At 44.4% G+C, this 19,578-nt stretch overlaps 1 protein-coding gene across 1 annotated transcript; it reads right to left on the reverse strand.

Annotated features, from left to right (window-relative positions):
• Positions 1–9,738, reverse strand: LOC311137571 (SCL-interrupting locus protein homolog; the record flags this gene model as incomplete). Its single annotated transcript, XM_084172085.1, has 16 exons — positions 1–1,434; positions 1,695–2,014; positions 2,307–2,463; positions 3,184–3,427; positions 3,573–3,696; positions 4,902–5,894; positions 5,991–6,111; positions 6,417–6,526; positions 6,778–6,928; positions 7,285–7,371; positions 7,598–7,681; positions 7,809–8,065; positions 8,602–8,789; positions 9,020–9,135; positions 9,391–9,498; positions 9,653–9,738. 16 exons carry the CDS (start codon positions 9,736–9,738, stop codon positions 738–740), a joined length of 3,843 nt encoding a protein of 1,280 aa, XP_084028211.1. The 3' UTR covers positions 1–737.
• Between the last annotated feature and the right edge of the window lie 9,840 nt (positions 9,739–19,578).

A 19,578-nucleotide genomic window follows, 5' to 3' on the forward strand; every position in this document is an offset into this window, starting at 1 on the left:
CAAAGTAAAAACATGAATCAGGTACATATTTATTAAGGCAATCTTAAATAGAAAGTTCAAGTTGAGAAATGAAAAATAATGCTGGAGCCAGCATTTCATGTAAACACACACACAAGAAAAACAAAGCAGCATGAAAGAAACTTAAAATATTTACAACATTAAAAATGGAAACATAAAAAATCCCAACATTGACTACAAATAGGTGTACACCAATTACCAAGACATTGGGTATAGTGGTTATCAATAAAAGGCCAAACTATTGGGAATTAACATTTACAACAGTTCAGACAATTGGCATCCATGGTATGTTGAAAATAAAACACACTTTAAATTAAAATGGATTAAACAATTCAATGACCTAGCTGCCACCATTGAAAAGAGCTAGATACATCATGACACCACACCCTCTTCCAAATGGTTGTAGTAGAAAGGCAACAAGGACATTTTGCTCACAGACAAAGAGCACTGTGGTGAAGAGATTTGGTAAGAGCCTCTGTTTCAGTGGTCACACACAAATGTATCCATTACAAACAATGAGCACCATGAAGATTCAAACAAAGAGGCATTCAAAACAATCTGTAAACAAAAATTGTATGGAAGCATTCAAAAATAGCTTACTAAGGATACAACCACACTGACAAATCCCAATGGATTCGGCAATACATTTCATTTGTCATTTTGAGTTTCCTTTGCATTAGTTCCCATGGGCCTTTACATTTACATCATTTAGCAGACCTTTAGAAGAGTTTCGGCAGCTGTCGAAGTCTATTCAGGTCCAAGAAATGTCCCATCGACCCCTCTGGTTGAGGACACTCCCTTTGCATTTCACCTAAAGATGGCTGCCGTTTTGCACCATTCTCCTTGTCTGAATGTTGTTTGGCGCCGCGTGCCAAAAGCGGCATTTTAGGACGCAAGTCCCTGAGTAGCTGGCTTTGAGAGTCTGCATGTGGCGCCTGGGGGTGGACAGGTTTGCAATGTGGCAACTCATTGGTGATGTTTTTCAGAACCAAACATTTGCGCTCCCTCTCTCCCTGCCCTACTTGTTCCTGTTGAACATGGAACTGTACGGTATATCCCATCTCCTCCTCACTCCCGCTCCCCTCCTCTATAAGCCCGTACCTCCTCATGTACTTGCGGGTGGCGAAGGACATGTTGGGAGACAGGATACAACTCAGTCCAACAGTGATCTTCTCCGCTCCAGGCTTCTCTGAGAGCAGTGTGCAGGGGCTGAACCTAGGGAGGGCCCTGGGGGGCTGTTGCCCTCCCCCCATAGAAAGCCTAGAGAGCTGCTGGTCGCTGAGGTACCGGAGGGCGATGGCGTTGGCCTCCAGGCTGAGGTCCACGCTGCCGCTGGGGCCCCACATGCTGGTCCCCGTGGACTCCAGGAGGGTCAGTCTGCTGATGACCGCCTCTGGGTTGATGCCAGCCAGGGTACTGGGGAGAAGGAAACAGAGCTGCATTTTTTATCAAAGTTAAAAGGAACACCTTCTGCATAAGTAATGTAACCTATGTAATTACTCTTTAATATGTGCTGTAGTGCATGCCAATTGAAACATTTCTTTTTCGAGTACTTCTTGGATTTACATGAAAATGAGAGAGAGAATAGAAGACAATTAGCAACAGTAATAGCATCTATGATCTACATACTGTAGGTACAAAGATGCTGAATAAACATGACAATTCGATGCTCATACCTGGAGCTTTCCATCGAGCTGCGTGTGGCCTTGCCCCCCGGGTCGGCAGAGTCCAGATCCACATTGACCCCTAGCTGCTGCAGCTGGCGCAGTGTGGCGTGGAGCACCTGGTCCTTCCCTCCTGGCGGCTGCTCTCTGGGCTCCGGCCTACGGGAGCGGAGGGGGACAGGGCTAGGGGACGACTGCTGGGACTGAGAGTGGGACACTCGTCTGGGGGACAAGCAGTGTTTCTGCTGCTGTGGGTACGAGATCCGTCTGTCCTGTTCCTCCTCATCTTCCTCCTCGTTCACTGATCCCTGGAGACGGCTGTTCACTTGGCCCTGTGGAGGAAAGAAGAACTTATTCATTGATAAGTGCTTTTCATACATTTAGTGGAAAGTGACAAATAGTCAGGGATCAGGAGGGAGGCTGGCCACATAACATGTGGATTAACCATTTCACTGCAATACTATATTCTGTTGAAGCCTACCCATAAATAAGTAAACTAGGATAAAAGATGGGGCAAATGCATCATCACTTGGGCCGTGCTCATAACTATTTTTTGTTTCCTTTCGTAGTTTTTCTCCATACATGGAGCAAATGAAGTCCCTATAAAAGATGAATGAGTCTTACCAATAGGTCTTGATAAAACCTCTGATCGTCCTTCACTGCTCTGGTCTCCTGACTCTTGGTGTTGTCCCTCTGTGGCGACTGGGACTGGTAGTACATGCTGGCACTCTCCCCCAACACAGGGCTCTGGAAGGAACCGTCTCCAAACGCTGACTGAATCCTGCAACAACGCACAAAAACACATGCTGTTCATAATACAGTAAGAGTTTACTGAAATGGCCACATGGTGGGGTGGGATCTCCCTTCTGAAAACAATTGTGAGGGCTCACCCTGACTTCCACATTTTGGCTGGATTTTAGATTGAAAACTTGGTCTATTTCTTTCAACCATTGACAACTCACCATTGTGTTATAGAGGGAGAAAAATGATGTAAACTCCGCTTAAAGGAGAAATCTGTGATTGCTACATTCATTTTTTTTACTTTTAAATTAATTATATAGCCATTAATTATTGCACAATATAACTTTAAAATGCTTAGTTCAACTGTCGTACCCCATCAAAATATAAGCTTGTTTTACTCCAATGTTTGTGAACAATGCAATTGTAAAAAAACACTGTATAGCCTCATAACATGGTTAAAACGATCATTTTGATATCATGGATGGTCAGTCTTTGCATACAAAGCTCCGTCTATGAATTTGAGCGTGGTTACATTTCTCCAGCTCCATCCCTCAACTTTTTACCAAAACAGTGGCGGGATAATACTTTGTTATTGTTTTAACAGCAGATTGCCCCTTAAACCTTTCCAAGTTCCAGGTGGCCAACTACGACATTACTTTCTTGCACCCTTCCAGTCAATTTAAAATGAAGGTGGATCAGCCAGGGCCGATGGCAGGAAACAAGCATTCCGTTTGGAATGCAGCCAACCAGTCTATCTTACCTCTGGTGCATTGATTGGTTGGAGGGTGTGCCTGGAACGTGTCCCTCACTGCCCCCACTCTCTTCTTCTGTGCCATCCACGTGCCTGCTGTGGGTGAGGCTGGCACTGCCAGAATTCCGACCAGAGGAGGACCTGCTGCCATCGGGAGCACCAGGCCCCCTGTTCGTGTGCCACTCTGGCTGTTGGCGCTCGTCCTCATCACAAGCGGGGGCATCGATGGGGTTTCCCCAGAACAGACTGGCACCTACACAGAAAGGAAAGATGCATTAAGAGTCAAGAGTGACTTGCAGTGAGTAGTTCTATGCAGCAAGCCTTTCCCCATGTTGTCAGGGAAATGCTCTCAAATGAACCAAGAGTGAGATAGCTGAAACCAGTGATGAGTCCAGTACCTGTTCCTACAGCGATGCTGACATTCCTCTTGGTGGGTTGTCCTGGGGAGGTGTGTGTCTGCATGGCTGCCTGCTCAGTGGAGATGCTCCCCCCTTTCCCCTGGGCCGCCAGTAGCTTCTGGATCTGAAATAATTGGGACATCAGGATTGGAAAATGGTTCAAGTGCAAGGGTAAGAACTAGGGATGCACGATATTACATTTTTTGGCCGATACCGATATCCGATATTTTCTTTACCAAAGAAAAACCTATACCGATATTTATCTTCCTACCTATTGCCACTGGCATGTGTGCCATGCATGGCAAACTGGCAATTCCGCATTCTTCCAAAGCATTATCACATAGTACAGCGTGTACTTTGTTCTTGGGGATTTTCCAAGTTTCAAACATGTTTTCAAATGCCATTGAAATGGCAGCAGCGGTATGAGAACCAGCACATTCTTGAGCATACAATACGGCTTTCCTCAGTACGAAATCCTTGTTGACCCACTGTGCCATCACACTCAGCATGCTCATGGGGCTGACGTCGCTGGTCCAAATGTCAGTCGTGAAGCTAATAGCAATGACACCCATAGCAAGTAGTTCATGGATGTAGTTTCAACAATACTGTGTAACTCCGGTAGGGCAACATCTGAAAAATAGCGCCTACTTGGTAGTGTGTACCGGTGCTCGACCAGTCGGCGAAAGCCAACATCATCCACGACAGAGAACGGTAGAATGTCAAGGGCAATGAATTCCATTATCTTGGCATTAATGGATTTCGCCTTTGAGTTGTCTCGCTGAAATGTTCTTACTCTTCCAAAGGACTGCTCGACTTGAACTTGTTTAGTTGTTGGAAGTGAGAGCTTAGTTTTTTTCTGCTTTTGTTGTAAGTAGTCGCTGAACGTCTGGGGGTGATGCACTTTCAAATGAGTAATTAGGTTTGTGGTATTGAAAGATTTCACTTTCTCCCCTCCTCAGGGAACAATAGCAGCACAAACGTTGCATATGGCCTTTCTGTTATCTTCCTTTGAAACTTCAGAATAGATCCACACAGCAGACATTGTGGGCTAGGTTAGGAATGTTGTGTAGCGCTGTATTTTTCCTGCCGTCATTACGTCATCTACCTACGTTATACAGGTATGCACGTAAGCTTTGACATCGGTTTTGCACATCGGCGTTAAACTATACATAGAGCCGATGCTGGCATTTTTAGCTAATATCGGCCGATTCCGATATGCTTACCGATATATTGTGCATCCCTAGTAAGAACTGTTGAAAAGCCCTTCTCTAAAGCTGCAAGATTGTGGTTATCTGACACTGTACCAAACGACACCGTACAGAGCCTGACCTGTGCCTGCAGTAACTTGAGCTGCCGGTCTTGGTCCACCAGGATTCTGTAGGCATCAGAGGGCAGGAGGCCCATGGGCCCGTCCAGGGGGGAGAGAGACTTCGCCGACTGGGCCTGGCAACACTGGTTCTGACAGACGGGGGCCGGCAGCTCCAAGCAGGGCCCCTGGGCGGTGAAATGGTGTAAGTGTGGGCCCCCAGGGTGGCACACTGGGTTATGGTGAGGGTGTGTTTGGTGGGAAGGGGAAAGTTGAGAGGTGGGGCGATTACTATCAGAGATGGAGCAGAAGTGCCTATCTGGGCTGTTGTGGGTGCCTGAAGCTCCCTGCCAGTAGTTGGGGTGGTACAGGGGGGTTACATGGTCATGTGGTTGGAAGGAGCAGCACCCACAAGGCTGGTTCATGTTGGGGTTGGGGGTGCTGTGGAAGTGTTTGAGATGGACAGGGGGCTGTTGGTGAGTGGGCATGGGGGCCGGGGTTGGGGGGTGACCGGGGCTATGCCTGGGGCGTGGAGGGGGTCCGACAGAGGAGGCCCCCCTGTGAGAGAGGGGACCTAGCACTTGGTGGAACTGCCTGGCCTGGTGGACTGATCCATTAGGAGAGGAGCAAGTCTTTGGAGAAGAAGAGGAAGATGAGGAGGAGGAAGAGGTGGACGTCTTCCCGAACTGCAGAGGAGCCGATTTCCTGCCGGAGGAAGGGGGCCGGAGCGGTGGTGGCTGCTGCCCAGGGGTGAAGGGGGATCCTCTGCTGCCCTTACCCTGAGGGTCCATGGCAGGGGTCAGGGGCTTTCTGATGGGTGGGGGGCCACTGAGTGTGGTGGGCCCCTGGCCTGGGGGTCTGGTTGCCCCAGGGTGGAACTGGTGGGAGGGGGGGCTGCTGCCTCTGGGCTGCAGAGCTGAGAGGGGAGGATGAGGGGTGCCCATGGTCTGTCCATCCAGGATGCTGCAGTCCATCACCAGGGAGAGCTCTGGCACAGAAGGGTGGACCCGCTTGGTCTGAAACAACATGGAGCATGTCTTTTAGAACAGAGTTCATAACAACAAATAGGCTATATGCGTCAAACGAGAGGGAGAGAGAGACACACAACTGACCTGCTGGGTGAGAGGGTGGGGGTTTGGGGAGGGCCTGGGGGAGAGGTCCTCGTCCTCTACTCCAGAGTCATGGTCACTGATAGACAGTCTGTTCTGAGGAGACACTGCCACTACTGCAGGGCTTACGGAGAAAAGACAGACAGGCACTGTCAAACACCGTAGAGCCCACTGTCTTGATAAAGCCTTTTGTCTACCACACTGCAACTCCTCTGAAGTCATAGATACTCTTACAGGATTTTTTCCTCATGAGTTCAGTTAGTATTTAATAACATATGACTAATGATTTTCTTGTGACCCAACACACAGACAAAAAGCCAACACTCAGAGTGAGACGGCCCTATTCACCTTGACCACCTATCCACTGCACTAGACTAAGTAAAACCATGTTAATACAGAAGTTTGAGAGAAGAGCCTGTGTATATATACCTTATGAAGGAGGCACGGGACACCAGTTCCCTGAAGAACTCTGCCTCGTGGTTCTGGCTCTCAGCACTGAGCTCAAACTGCAGAGTACGGCCCTCGGACTCCTCCACATTCTGCACAGACAAGGAACAAAAGATAAGTTTCATATATTCACATGGATTTACCACCATATAAATTCATATCTGTTGTAATAGTTGGTAAAGGTCACTAGAGGGCTTTTCATACTACTGAGCCGAGCCAAACTGTACTGAGATGGTTAACACATCCACCATAGCTGCTGGAGGGGACAATCTGAAAGGGAAATGTCCAAGCCAGCACGGTTCTGGTCAGCCCTATAGTTTGAATCAGGCATACGTGTGCCTACCTTGTAGAGGGTGAGTGACTCAGTGCTTGTGAGCAGTTGGAAGGTCATGTCCTGCTGCTGACCGCTGCAGGGCTGGACCTGGTAGAACTCTGGCTCCCTGTGGGTCAGCGAGTACAGCACCACCAGGAACGCACCGCTCTCCGACGTCACCCTGCAACACAACAATGACAAACCAGGGGTATGTTCAGTATCAGGCAAATGTTGTGGAACACTGAACCAAACACAAATCCAGACTACCTGAACAGTGAACACACCCTCCCATTACAATTGTTTTGGTGCTTTTCCCAAACGTCAACCCATCACCTTTATAAGATGTCTAGAACATGTAGTTTCTATACTAACGCATGTTATTTCCTTACTGATGTGTCCTTTTCTCATGTTTATAAAAAGTGTTTATGAACATGTGTCAATATCAACAACACATACAGTACTGGAGCAAGGCCAACTAGGACATGACAGTCAGTGTGCTATTTTCTAATGTGTGAACAGATGGGCATCCCCACTCACTTGTCCTGGAGGGAGGAGCTGAACAGGTACCTCAGACACCACGCCCACACCTGGGGGTTGGATATGTGGTTGACCCCACTCAGCCATCTGCCACAGATAAACGTAACCACGTCAACCAAACTGTACACTCCTGCGTTGGCTCACACGCACGCACACAAACAGCTTGACTAAATGAATACAATAAGGAAGGACAAATCCTTTTGTGGTTCAGATTATCTCTAATGAATGGAGGGGGATTTACGCACATCCAAAATAATAACACAAGCTGGACAAAGAAAATGATGTAAATAAAGTACATGGTGGGTATACTCACAGTCCCACCAGTGGTAGAGTGTAGGCCTTCGGGTCAGATTCCAGTACTAGGAGCAGTTTCCTGCTTTGATCCATGGTCAGAAAGCTGAACAGAATAGAGAAAAAGTGAAGGGGGCATCCATTTTCTGATAACACTGAGATAAGCTCTTAACGTCTGCTCAAAGTCAAGTATCCTAACCTTACCGCACCCCGTTATTGGCCTATGTCCTTACCCTCGTTTGTGGTTAGCGCTGCTGTGTAGCGGCTGGGTGAGGCTGGTCGGTCCGCTCAGGTTTCTGGCCAGGGCCGTGGGGATGATGAGCACGGGCCGAATGGGCACAGCGTCCAGTGTGTTGCCGGGGGTGACGGCGGCCCAGCGCAGGCAGAAGCCCAGGCTGTCTGCTTGCTGGGAGCAGCCGAGGTGTGCTCGCAGGGCAAGCAGCTTGGACAGGTCCAGGGACTCCCGGGTGCTGCAGCAGTGCTGGAGCATCTGAACAGGCAGGGAGGAGGGGAGAGAAGTTGTACAAACATGACATTTGTGGTGAAAATGTAAAGATCGGCTTTACTTCAATAACTGAAACACAAAGTGGCTTGAGAATCTGAGGGAAGGACGAGGGGATGGGGGCTGCTTATTTTCTCCACAAGAAAAATCTGGAAATTAGACAGGGTAAAAAGCACCGTTTAGTATTAGCAAGCAGAAAAAAATGCTTTGACAATTGGCAGTTCAGTGATTAGCAACACCTGTTGCCGACAGGTTGCAGTAACTGCCAAGCCCGGGGTGGAGGGAGTATGCTCCTTCTGTCACCTGGACAAAAGTAAAGGTGGGTTACTTCGTTAGGCAGTTACTTGACAAGGTGCAGTTCGGATTAATGTAAATTCCAGTAGGAAAAACAGTACTGTGTAAGAATATGTTGTATAGTTATTGCTGGTAAGCATAAAGCCTACAGATCTTAACAAGCATTCATTTTATTCAAACATAACAAAGGACATTTACTTTCAGTGTAGACATTTACACATTAATGTTACCTTGAAAGAGATGTGGAAATCTTCTGCAGAGTGAACCATGGTGTCTGTGGCAGCGACCCCCTGGGTTCCAAAAACACAGAGCACCAGGACGTCCCCGGGCATCAGGGCAGTGGGGACCTTTCCAGAGGAGCCAGGTTGCTCCCGGCCCGGGTCGAACCGGTCCAGAGTCAAAGTCACACCCTCTTCATCTTGAAAGAAGTGGAGAGAGAGAAGGGAGTTCACATCAAGCAAGGGAAGGGACAGGGGGCATTTTCAAAATAAAGCGCTTAAGCTAAGAGTTGTACTTAGAAAGCAAGCAGTAACATATGTACTCAATCCATCATTATCATCATTATTTTCCATCTAAAAATAGTGTGACAAGTTCTCTTGAACTATTAATATTTTCAATTTTATGTAATAATGCCTATGGTAATCTCACCAGAATCCACAGCAATAGTCCCCAGCAAGTAACAGCAGAACTGGGGCTTGTTACTCTGTCGGGCATGCCGGTGGGCCAAGCGAAGAACGTTCTCCACCAGAAGTAGTCTGGGATTTCTGTTCAATAGAAAACAGGTTTTTAAGTACAAGAGAAGGAAGCACATTATCTAATTACAGTCACAGTGTGCATTTCAATAGAATGTGGCTTCCTTGTCTCCTTTGATTCAACTGAACTGATTTGAGAGAATTAAGCAGATCAAAGTAAGCCAAGTATTTCAAATCAGTACAGACAAAGGGAAGGAGATAAGAAAGCCACTGGACTACTGAGATGCATCCTAAGTAGTCACTGTCGAAAAGAAAACAGTAGAGTACCTGTAATAGGATAGGTGGAGGCTAACCACATCCCCATTAGGTGTGGGGTCCCATACGGCCAATTTGGATTTGGTGAAGGTGAGGGCAGTAAGTGCGTTCTCTGATGACCTGTGGTATGGTTATCATCATCATCAAATACTAGTGTCAGACTGAAACCTCCCCGTGGGAACTGTTAGCTTTTGTTATTGTATTGGAATTATTAGGAAACAAATGACAATTGTACAAGGGTTGATATATGTAAAGGAAGAAAGCAAGTACATACCTTCTTGCCATTTTCAGATTCTCTGGTTTGTAAACACTGGCCAGGACGTGAGATGGCAGTCCTCTCAAATTCACTTGGACACTCATTTCTGTGGTGTGGACAGGAAAAGTGAAGTGGTTCTGTCAACAACTAACTAACCTTGACAAAATATGTGTGCATGACACACCATGCAAATATGCAAGTAATTAACTGACACCAAAAGACAAACTAGATGGCAAGGTGACATTACCTAGCTAGATACTTAACATAAACTAGTTAAAAGACTTTGGACATCTGGAAAGCTTAGAAAATGGCATAGCTAGCTAACGTAACTACATAACGTTAGCTCACACACCCATTCTTACCTATTAGTTAGCCCTAGTTGTGACCACATACCACAGCCAGTAATCTTCTTCACCAAACGTAGCTAGCTAACGTTAGCTTATCAGATAGTTAGCTAGCTAGTTAAATAGCAAGCCAGGCAGCTAACGCGTTAGCTATCATTTCGGTTCGCGTGCCACTGAGTCGTGTTGGCTGGCTCAAATGTTGTGAGAAATGTCCTCGAGCAGCGGTTTCAAGACTTCCTCCGCAACATCAGAGCGGCCATATCCGCGGTAAATCCACAATGTATCAAGCTGTAATATTTTCGTTATTATTTTACTTCACTTGGTAGCAACCTAGCTAGCGTAGTATTTAATTAATCACTTTACACGTTGCTAAACACAAACAGTCCTTGTGATAAATCAAATGTAATTTGATTGTGGCGCTGTTTCCATGTTCCAATGGCGGGCCAAAAAATCCAGCCAATAGAAGGCTCCGTTCCATGGCTGCTGACCTATCAGAGGAGCTGAAAATATTACGCGTTCAACCCCATATGCTCAATCAAAGATTTTCTCAGCCCATCCAATTCTTTCAATGGTGGTGGTGCTGTGCTGGTTCTGACAGGCGTCGCCAACTATTCTTGCAAATTGCAAGTGCAATTTATAACATTGTAGATATGAATCTGGTTGTGGTTGCAAAGAATATGAAATACCGATGACGCTACTTTACGTATGTCACGTTTTGCAAAGGGAAACTGCGTTTTGATACTGATAGACATTTGAATTAAATCACAAGTACCACAAGGGGGCACAATTTTACCAGATATACAGTAATAAATATAAGCATTTTCCATAGCTACATAGTTCATCATCTTTATTGACAGAAGCAAGCACATCAAGCAAACAGAAAGTATGCCACATCAGTATACCACAAGTCTACATCAGTATAATTTTCAAACCTAATCTTTCACAGGTTACTTTTAATTTGTAGATATTACAAGTCATAGAAGGGCTTTTCCAACATGATGATATTACATTTCAGAAAAGAGCAACATAATATTGACTTTGCACTAGAGTTTGGTGTGACCGAGTGTAGGCTACTACAGTACTGGTAGTAAGTAATCCTGCTCCCCTGTGCACCCAAACATCAGCTGGGATCAGCAAGGGGCTGTGATGTGACATCACCACACATTTGACTGAGTAAAGCTCATTTCACCCCTGATCGAGATAATCTCCTGTATACCCAGGTTTTATTCACTCATGCTGGCTGAGGCCAATGGGATTGCAGTGATTGCAACAGCGTCTAGCCTATGGCTGGCCGTCATGGATTCATTTTGCCCTCATCCATTTCATTTCAGAGGACATTACCAAACCAATTGTTCATATGCAGCAAGAGACTGTGTGACAGAGAGAGGGGGACAGGAAGGAGTTTGTGAGAAATGCTACATATGAAGATGATTGAGGTACCCTATTCTGTTTGGTGAGACCAGATTCATTTAGACAGTTATGGAGCCTGAGGAGTTGAACCTGGATCTTATCTGGGAAATCAGTGCACTGAAGAAATGCATAAAGAGGTAACTGTTTTCACTTTTTCACACAATTAACTAGTTTACTGTACATTACCACATCATCTTTTATTACATTCATTTGATGTTGCACTTCAATATACATTTGATAACTACACTACATGACCAAAAGTATGTAGACACCTGCTCGTCGTACATCTCATTCAAAAATCATGGGCATTAATATGAAGTTGGTCCCCCCTTTGCTGCTATAACAGCCTCCAATCTTCTGGGAAGGCTTTCCACTAGATGTTGGAACATTGCTGCGGGGACTTGCTTCCATTCATCCACAAGCATTAATGAGGTCGGGCACTGATGTTGGGCGATTAGGCCTGGCTCACAGTCCGTGTTCGAATTCATCCCAACGGTGTTCAATGGGGTTGAGGTCAAAGCTCTGTGCAGGCCAGTCAAGTTCTGCACCGATCTCGACAAACCATTTCAGTATGGACCTCGCTTTGTGCACAGGGACATTGTCATGCTGAAACAGGAATTCCCCAAACTGTTGCCACAAAGTTGGAAGCACAGAATCGTCTAGAATGCCATTGTATGCTGTAGCGTTAAGATTTCCCTTCACTGGAACTAAGGAGCCTAGTCCGAACCATGAAAAACAGCCCCAGACCATTATTCCTCCTCCACCAAACTTTACAGTTGGCACTATGCATTTGGGCAGGCACTGTTCTCCTGGCATCTGCCAAACCCAGATTTGTCCAGAGAACGCGTTTCCACTGCTCCAGAGTCCAATGGCGGCAAGCTTTACACCACTCCACACTCTAAAAAGAAAAGGTTCCTGGAGTATCCTTTAGGGGTTCTTCAAATTGAAACTGTGTGGGAACCCCTATAAATTCTTTGAAGAAGCCCTTTTAATGGATCCTCAAAGAACCATTTAAATAAACTTCTGGGGTTAATTGTTTGAACTACACCCTTCACCTGTTATTATTATTATTATTATTAATAATACTTATAACAATAACAACGATAACAGAATATTAGGATTTTAGTGGCAAAGCAGATAAAAAAATATGAGGTAAACTCCCAGCAGATCCCCAAGTCCAATGGGTATATCCTCTGGCGTGTTGATGTTAATGTGTTGATGTTCTCCGTATCCATAGCCAGAATGATTTTGCAGTGCATGGTAATCGAACAGGTTTCTTGTTATATTCATCAGAGGTGTAGGGAGGGTGAAGTCTGTCAATACCAATTTTTTAAATTATTTACATTTACATTTAAGTCATTTAGCATACGCTCTTATCCAGAGCGACTTACAAATTGGTGCATTCAACTTAGGATAGCCAGTGGGACAACCACCCCCTTTTTCCCCTCTTTTTTTTATGGGGGGGTGGGGGAGGGGGGGTAGAAGGATTACTGTTATACTATTCCAGGTATGCTTAAATTATCCAGATGATTAACAAAACATTATTACAACACAGTATTCATACCTTGGTTTTTGTGGTGAATGTGAATGAAAAAAACTGTTTTGATAATGGTTTTTGTACACATACCTTGTCCATAATGTAGAGGCCTAGGGGATATTCATTGAAGAGGTAAGGGAGGAGGATGGTAAATGTGATCTGCATAACATGCCAATACCAATTGACATACCTTTGTATGCCTCCTTGTCTGTATACCTGCAGACACAGACACAAAAGTGAGCAGTTTAGTCATCTGCACTCAATACAGCTAACCTTCAACATATTCTTATAGCCTACATATTCTTACCTCATTGTTGATTGATATCCATTGAATTGTGTCCATTTTCTGTTTTAGAAAGATTTGCACAAATATGAAAAGATAGATGGTATCATCATAAAACAATATCAATTTAGATTATACAAGGGACAAACCTTACCTTAAATTGAGGATATCTTTACATTTGTCAGTTAAGCGCATGCACCTGCTGTCCTTTCAAATTCAAATGCAAATGATTCATTTGGGCAGATAGGTTCCTGGAAGAACCCCCACCAACTAAAAAGGTTCCTAGATGAACCCCACCTCCTATGGGGTTCTTGGAAGAACCTTTTGGGGGCCATTTTCAGTGCCATGAACCCTAAGGTTCTTCAAAGAACTTTGAGGATCTTAGAAGAACCCTTGTTGAACCCCTCATTTTTAGAGTGCAGCCAACGCTTGGCATTGCGCTAGGTGATCTTAGGCTTGTGTGTGGCTGCTCGGCCATGGAAACCCATTTCATGAAGCTCCCAACGAACAGCTGACGTTGCTATGGGAACAGCTAGCATGTCATTGCACTAACGCTAGCAGCAATGCACCTCACCCCGCTACCTTTACCACCACTACTGCAAAACATCCCAGGGGAAACACTGTATGTATATGCCCAGCATTTGGTCTAGGTTGGTAAATGAGTCTTGTATATGATGATTGGGATCCAGAACATCAGACTGTATGATGGAAGAGTCACTGACTTGAGGTCAGGTTTGCATTTATCCCTCAATAGCGGTGGTTATGATTGTGACAATGTAAACTGTTCCTAAATCTGTGTTCAGGGTAAAGCACTACTTCAAGCTTGGTGAAAAGTGCAGATGTCACAGTATCCTCAACCGTCTTCTCCCATAGTCCTTCTAAGGCTGTCAGATACATACAGCAAGGCTTTTTAATCCTCTCGTCAAGGCACTGCAATTCTGCCTTCTTTGAAAACCCCACAATCTGAAAAGTACTGTTTTCAACGTTAAAGCTTCACATGCTGTCGACTACTTTCTCTCCAGCTACACATACTATTGGACTATTGCTTCAGCAGCCCACTGGCAGAAATGAGGTCATAGTCCTGCGTTACTCAGAGAACCCTGTCTACTGAGGAAACACTGGCATAAACTGTTGCTTTTCAAAAGAATGACAGAGTCGCCATTACACTACCAGTCTGGTACTCAGACTGACAGAATGGGAACAAACACCAGACACAGATTGGGCATTGGTCTTTGGGTCATACATGCTAATGTGGCATAGTCCTGGTCTAGAACCCTGGTGGTCGTAGATGTGTATGTTACAAATAGGAGTTAGAGTACAATAGAGGTCTTGTTCGAAGGAGGAAAGGATGGATTGAGCAACTCACATTTCAGTTCTGAAAATAGGGGGAGAATTTATTTGGGGTAAGGAGAGACATTTTTTTATAAGGCTGTGATATTGTGACTTTTAACTCAGGTCTGTGTACTTGGATCTGGCAGTGCATAAAGTTCAATTTCTTACCCAATTTTCCCTATTACTTTGGCCCTGTTTCAAAACATGCCTTGGAGACTTTGGGGATCCATACTTTTTCCCTGAAAGAAAAATAAACATGAGAATGCAATTCGTAACTAGTGAAACTTTTTGTACATTTAAAGATGAATTCAAATGTAAAAGTATTATTATTTTTATCTGACAATCAGTAACATATGAGGTGGAGTCAGAAGAAGTAACGAATGAGCCGAGTCCAAATTGAGAATCAACAAAGGAAATTCAGAGGCAGCAGGAACTGGAACATGAGCCTGGAGACTTCTGCACTTCCTCTACTCTCTGCATTTAAGATTCCTTTGCTTCTTTTTTTTCTCCCTCTCTCTCTCAAATTCAAGGGTGAAGTTATGAAACTCCACCCACAGAGGGCAGATTTTCAGCCCCTCCACCAATAGAGCTGCCCTTTGCTTTCCAGTAAGAACTTCTGTGGCCAATCCTCTACCAGCTGCTCAAGACTGTATCCCCAAGCAACCCTGAGGTTTCCACACATGTTGATCACCTTTTACAATTAGTTGCTGCCCACTGCCTGCTGTAGATGGTTTGACAGAGGAAGGAGGGTAGAGGAGCTAGATAGTTGGCAGCAGGGGCTGTTGAGGGGAGGAGAAGGTTGGTGAAAATCCCAGAGTGCTCACTGGAGATGAGCACCACACTTGAAACTGACCCAACACAGCTAGAGAGAGAGAGAGAGAGAGAGAGAGAGAGAGAGAGAGAGAGAGAGAGAGAGAGAGAGAGAGAGAGAGAGGGAGTGGGGGAGAGAGAGAGAGAGAGAGAGAGGGAGTGGGGGAGAGAGAGAGAGAGAGAGAGAGAGAGAGAGAGAGAGAGAGAGAGAGAGAGAGAGAGAGAGAGAGAGAGAGAGAGAGAGAGAGAGAGAGAGAGAGAGAGAGAGAGAGAGAGAGAGAGAGAGAGAGAAAGGGGAAGGTTGTTTCTAAATAGAAGGCGTCGCTTAAATAACAGAAAAGGCATTGGCTGAGCTTTCACAGAATTTAGGAATGGGATTTGAGAGAGCAGACCAGAGGCAGAGCTACCTCAGTCTCCAAACACCAATGGAAGAGGGAGAGGTAAGACCCCACAACTATCCCCTCTTTATTCTGTCAGGGAGACTATACTCTCTAAAACTATTACCTAAAGAAGGAAGAAACTATATGTAATTATTTGAAATACAATTGGAACTTTAGCATTCAATGTAGCTGTGATCACAGCATCTGTGGTGTCATCTCTGGTCTGAATTCAAATACAGACAGGAGAGGCCAAAATCTCTCAAAGCCTTTGTGGCCACCGTATTTGCATGTGTACTACAAACCTAGCATTTCAGTAGAGGTGGGACCATGATAGGAAATTATGATAAATGATGGTAGAATAACACAGTTTCTTATAGAAGAAACCCAGTCTTGCAGAAGCAATTGTTTTCCTTCTCTCCCTTGGTCTCATACGTTGACCTTGACCTTGTGGTCCCGTGTGGCTCAGTTGGTAGAGCTTGCAACGCCAGGGTTGTGGGTTCGATTCCCACGGGGGACCAGTATGAGAAAATGTACTGTATGCACACACTACTGTAAGTCGCTCTGGATAAGAGCGTCTACTAAAAGACTAAAGTTTTTTTTTAAATGCATTGCGGGTCAGTGACGGCATGCATTTCAACACAAGTGCAGAGGTTGTGAAGTACAATTCTGTGTGGAAGTGTAGCCTACAACCTCTAACATGCTCTCTGCGTCTCACAGTTGCTCCCTGGAATTTGGAGATAGCAGCTGTGTTCCTGACAGAATCTGTGATGATTAAAACCCTACGGTATAGTAGCCACTTCATAAAGTGTCTCAGAGTAGCTAGGAGTGCTGATCTAGGAACAGGTCCCACCCTGTCCCTGTAATATTATTCTCTATGATCTAAAGGGGAAAACTGATCCTAGATCAGTACTCCTACTCTGAGACACTTTATGAATACGGGCCCTGGTCTGACTTGAGGCAGTTGAGAAAGTTGAAGAAGTCTGAAAAGACACCTTTAATAAGCTACTCTGTATTTACTCTTAACACATTCCCATCAAAGCTGTGTCTGTGACTTTTGATGGTAGATCATGTTCAAGTGACACAAGCGCACAGCAAATACAATATGTTCCATCTTTGCCTGGTGGTGTTGTACTGTGTGGTGCACTACAGTATAGCTTTGTGTGGTTAAGTAGAGGAGGTTTGTGGGTACTTGACAGCTCACAGTTGAGGCCTGTGGGTGGTGTTAACTTGTCAGGGAGCCCTACTTATTAAGCACACACTAATTAAATCAAATTAGAAACCAGGTGAAAGCTATGATCCCTTATTGATGTCGCTTGTTAAATCCACTTCAATCAGTGTAGATGAAGGGGAGGAGGCAGGTTAAAGAAGGATTTTTAAGCCTGGAGACAATTGAGACATGGATTGTGTATGTGTGCCATGCAGAGGGTGAATGGGCCTTTGAATGGGGTATGGAAGTGCCTTTGAACAGTGGTGTAAAGTACTTAAGTAAAAATACTTTAAAGCACTACGTATTTTTTTTAGGTATCTGTAATTTACTCGACTATTTATATTTTGGACTACTTTTACTTCACTACATTCCTATAGAAAATAATGTACTTTTTACTCCATACATTTTCCCTGACAACCAAAAGTACTCGTTAAATGTTCAATGCTTAGCAGGACAGGAAAATTGTCAAATTCACTCACTTACCAAGAGAACATCCCTGGTCATCCCTACTGCCTCTGATCTGGAGGACTCACTAAACACAAATGCTTTGTTTGTAAATTATGTCTGCGTGTTGTAGTGTGCCCCTGGCTATCCGTAAAAAAAAAAAACTTGTGCTGTCTGACTTGCTTATTATAAGCAATTTGAAATTATTTATACTTTTACTTTTGATACTTAAGTATATTTTTGCAATTACATTTACTTTTGATACTTAAGTATATTTAAAACCAAATACTTTTACTCAAGTAGTATTTTTCTGGGTGACTTTCACTTTTTCTTGAGTGATTTTCTATGAAGGTATCTTTACTTTTATTCAAGTATGACAATTTGGGTACTTTTTCCACCACTGTCTTTGAACGGGGTATGGTAATAGGTGCCAGGCGCACTGGTTTGAGTGTGTCAAGAAATGCAACACTGGAGGGTTTTTCACGCTCAACAGTTTCCGTGTGTGGTCCAGAACCCAAAGGACATCCAGCCAACTTGACACATCTGTATGAAGCATTGGAGTTAACATGGGCCAGCATCCCTGTGGAACGCTTTCAACACCTTGTAGAGTCCATGCCCCGACGAATTGAGGCTTTTTCTGAGGTGCAGCTCAATATTAGGAAGGTGTTCCTAATGTTTTGTACACTCAGTGTATCTTGTCAGGGAACAGGACTGTGTTTTTCTCTCATGTGAGCATGTACTCTCTACTGAGCTGTCAGTGTTTGCAGGGTGTGTGTCTTCAGAAGCACAGTACTGTGTTGGGGTTTGTTTGGTGAAGATGGTATGCATTTCACATGGGCGGCTGGTGGCACCTTAATTGGGGACGACGGGCTCCTAGTAATGGCAGGAATGGAATCAATGGAATGGTATCAAGCGCATTAAATGCATGGTTCCATGTATTTGATACCATTCCATTAACTCCATTCCAGACATTATTATTATAAGCCGTCCTCCCCTCACCAGCCTGCTGTGGTATTTCATGAATTCCGCTCGTTAACATTAATAAACACTCATGTGCACTGTAGGCCTATGTTTATAGCGATAGGTAGTTTAATATGGGTATGATGAGTAGCAAGTCAGTTATGGTCAGAGTAATAATCTGACCTGTTGTTGCTGTGTTACCTTTCAATAAACACTATATTTATCAGAACACCGAGGATGATACATTCTGTATATAAGTAACTCTGGCAGCCATTCTGTTCTTTTCTTCATACTGTTGCGAAAGCCTGCCTAGTGTTTTATCAAATATTCTCTGAATTTACTGCAGAAAATTATTCAAACGTGTGTGTGTATATATGTGGCAATCTCTGTTGGAAAGGGGTGATGTACACATGTTTTTCCATAGTTTTCTATAGCTTTGAGTGCTACATAATTAATTTTGATGTGATATAATAGGATACAGTAGTCTATTAGATTCCTCTTTTCCTAAAACCTGTTTCCACAGTCTCTGGAATGGTCACAATTCACACTGTTAATGTAGTAGTGTTCTTAAGACTAGTCTGCTGGTTATCCTTTGGCTGGTCTGTTTGTGACATCATTTATCGTCGCCATCGTGTTACCCTTGGTGACAAAGTGGTGTCCTCAAAGTGGAATGAATATCAGAGAGGGTTGCAATAGCAATTAGCTGCCAGGCAATGTTGTACTTCTGCCCACCATGTTACTTAACAGAAAGGCCAGGTCTCTCTTAAAGGTCCAATGCAGCTGTTTTTAATCTCAAGATAAAATCATTTCTGGTACCTTAATGTAATTGTTTTCAGTTAAAATTGTCAAAAAGAAACCAAAATGGCTTCTTAGCGAAGAGCAATTTCTCAAGCAAGAATTTTGCTAGGACTGTCTGGGATTGGTCTCAGTGGGGAGCGGAAAACTGAAAACTAGCTGTCATTGGCAGAGGGGTTTGGAACTCTCTTTCTTATTGGTCTATTAACTAATTTACCACCTGGTGATGTTACTAGGCAGGCCAAAACCACCAAAACAGGCTGAAATTTCAGGCGGTCTTTTCAAACAGCTCTTACATTAAAAGGGCATTATCATAATTTGATTGGAAATGTATATATAACACAGCAAAATCACGTTTCTGACTGCACTGGGCCTCTTACAAACTTTATACAAAGACAGGGGAAAGAGACTTCCTTTGTGTTTATCTCCCTTTTAATGAGGG

Source organism: Coregonus lavaretus (genome assembly GCF_964263955.1).
Source record: "Coregonus lavaretus genome assembly, chromosome: 11".
NCBI lineage: Eukaryota > Metazoa > Chordata > Actinopteri > Salmoniformes > Salmonidae > Coregonus > Coregonus lavaretus.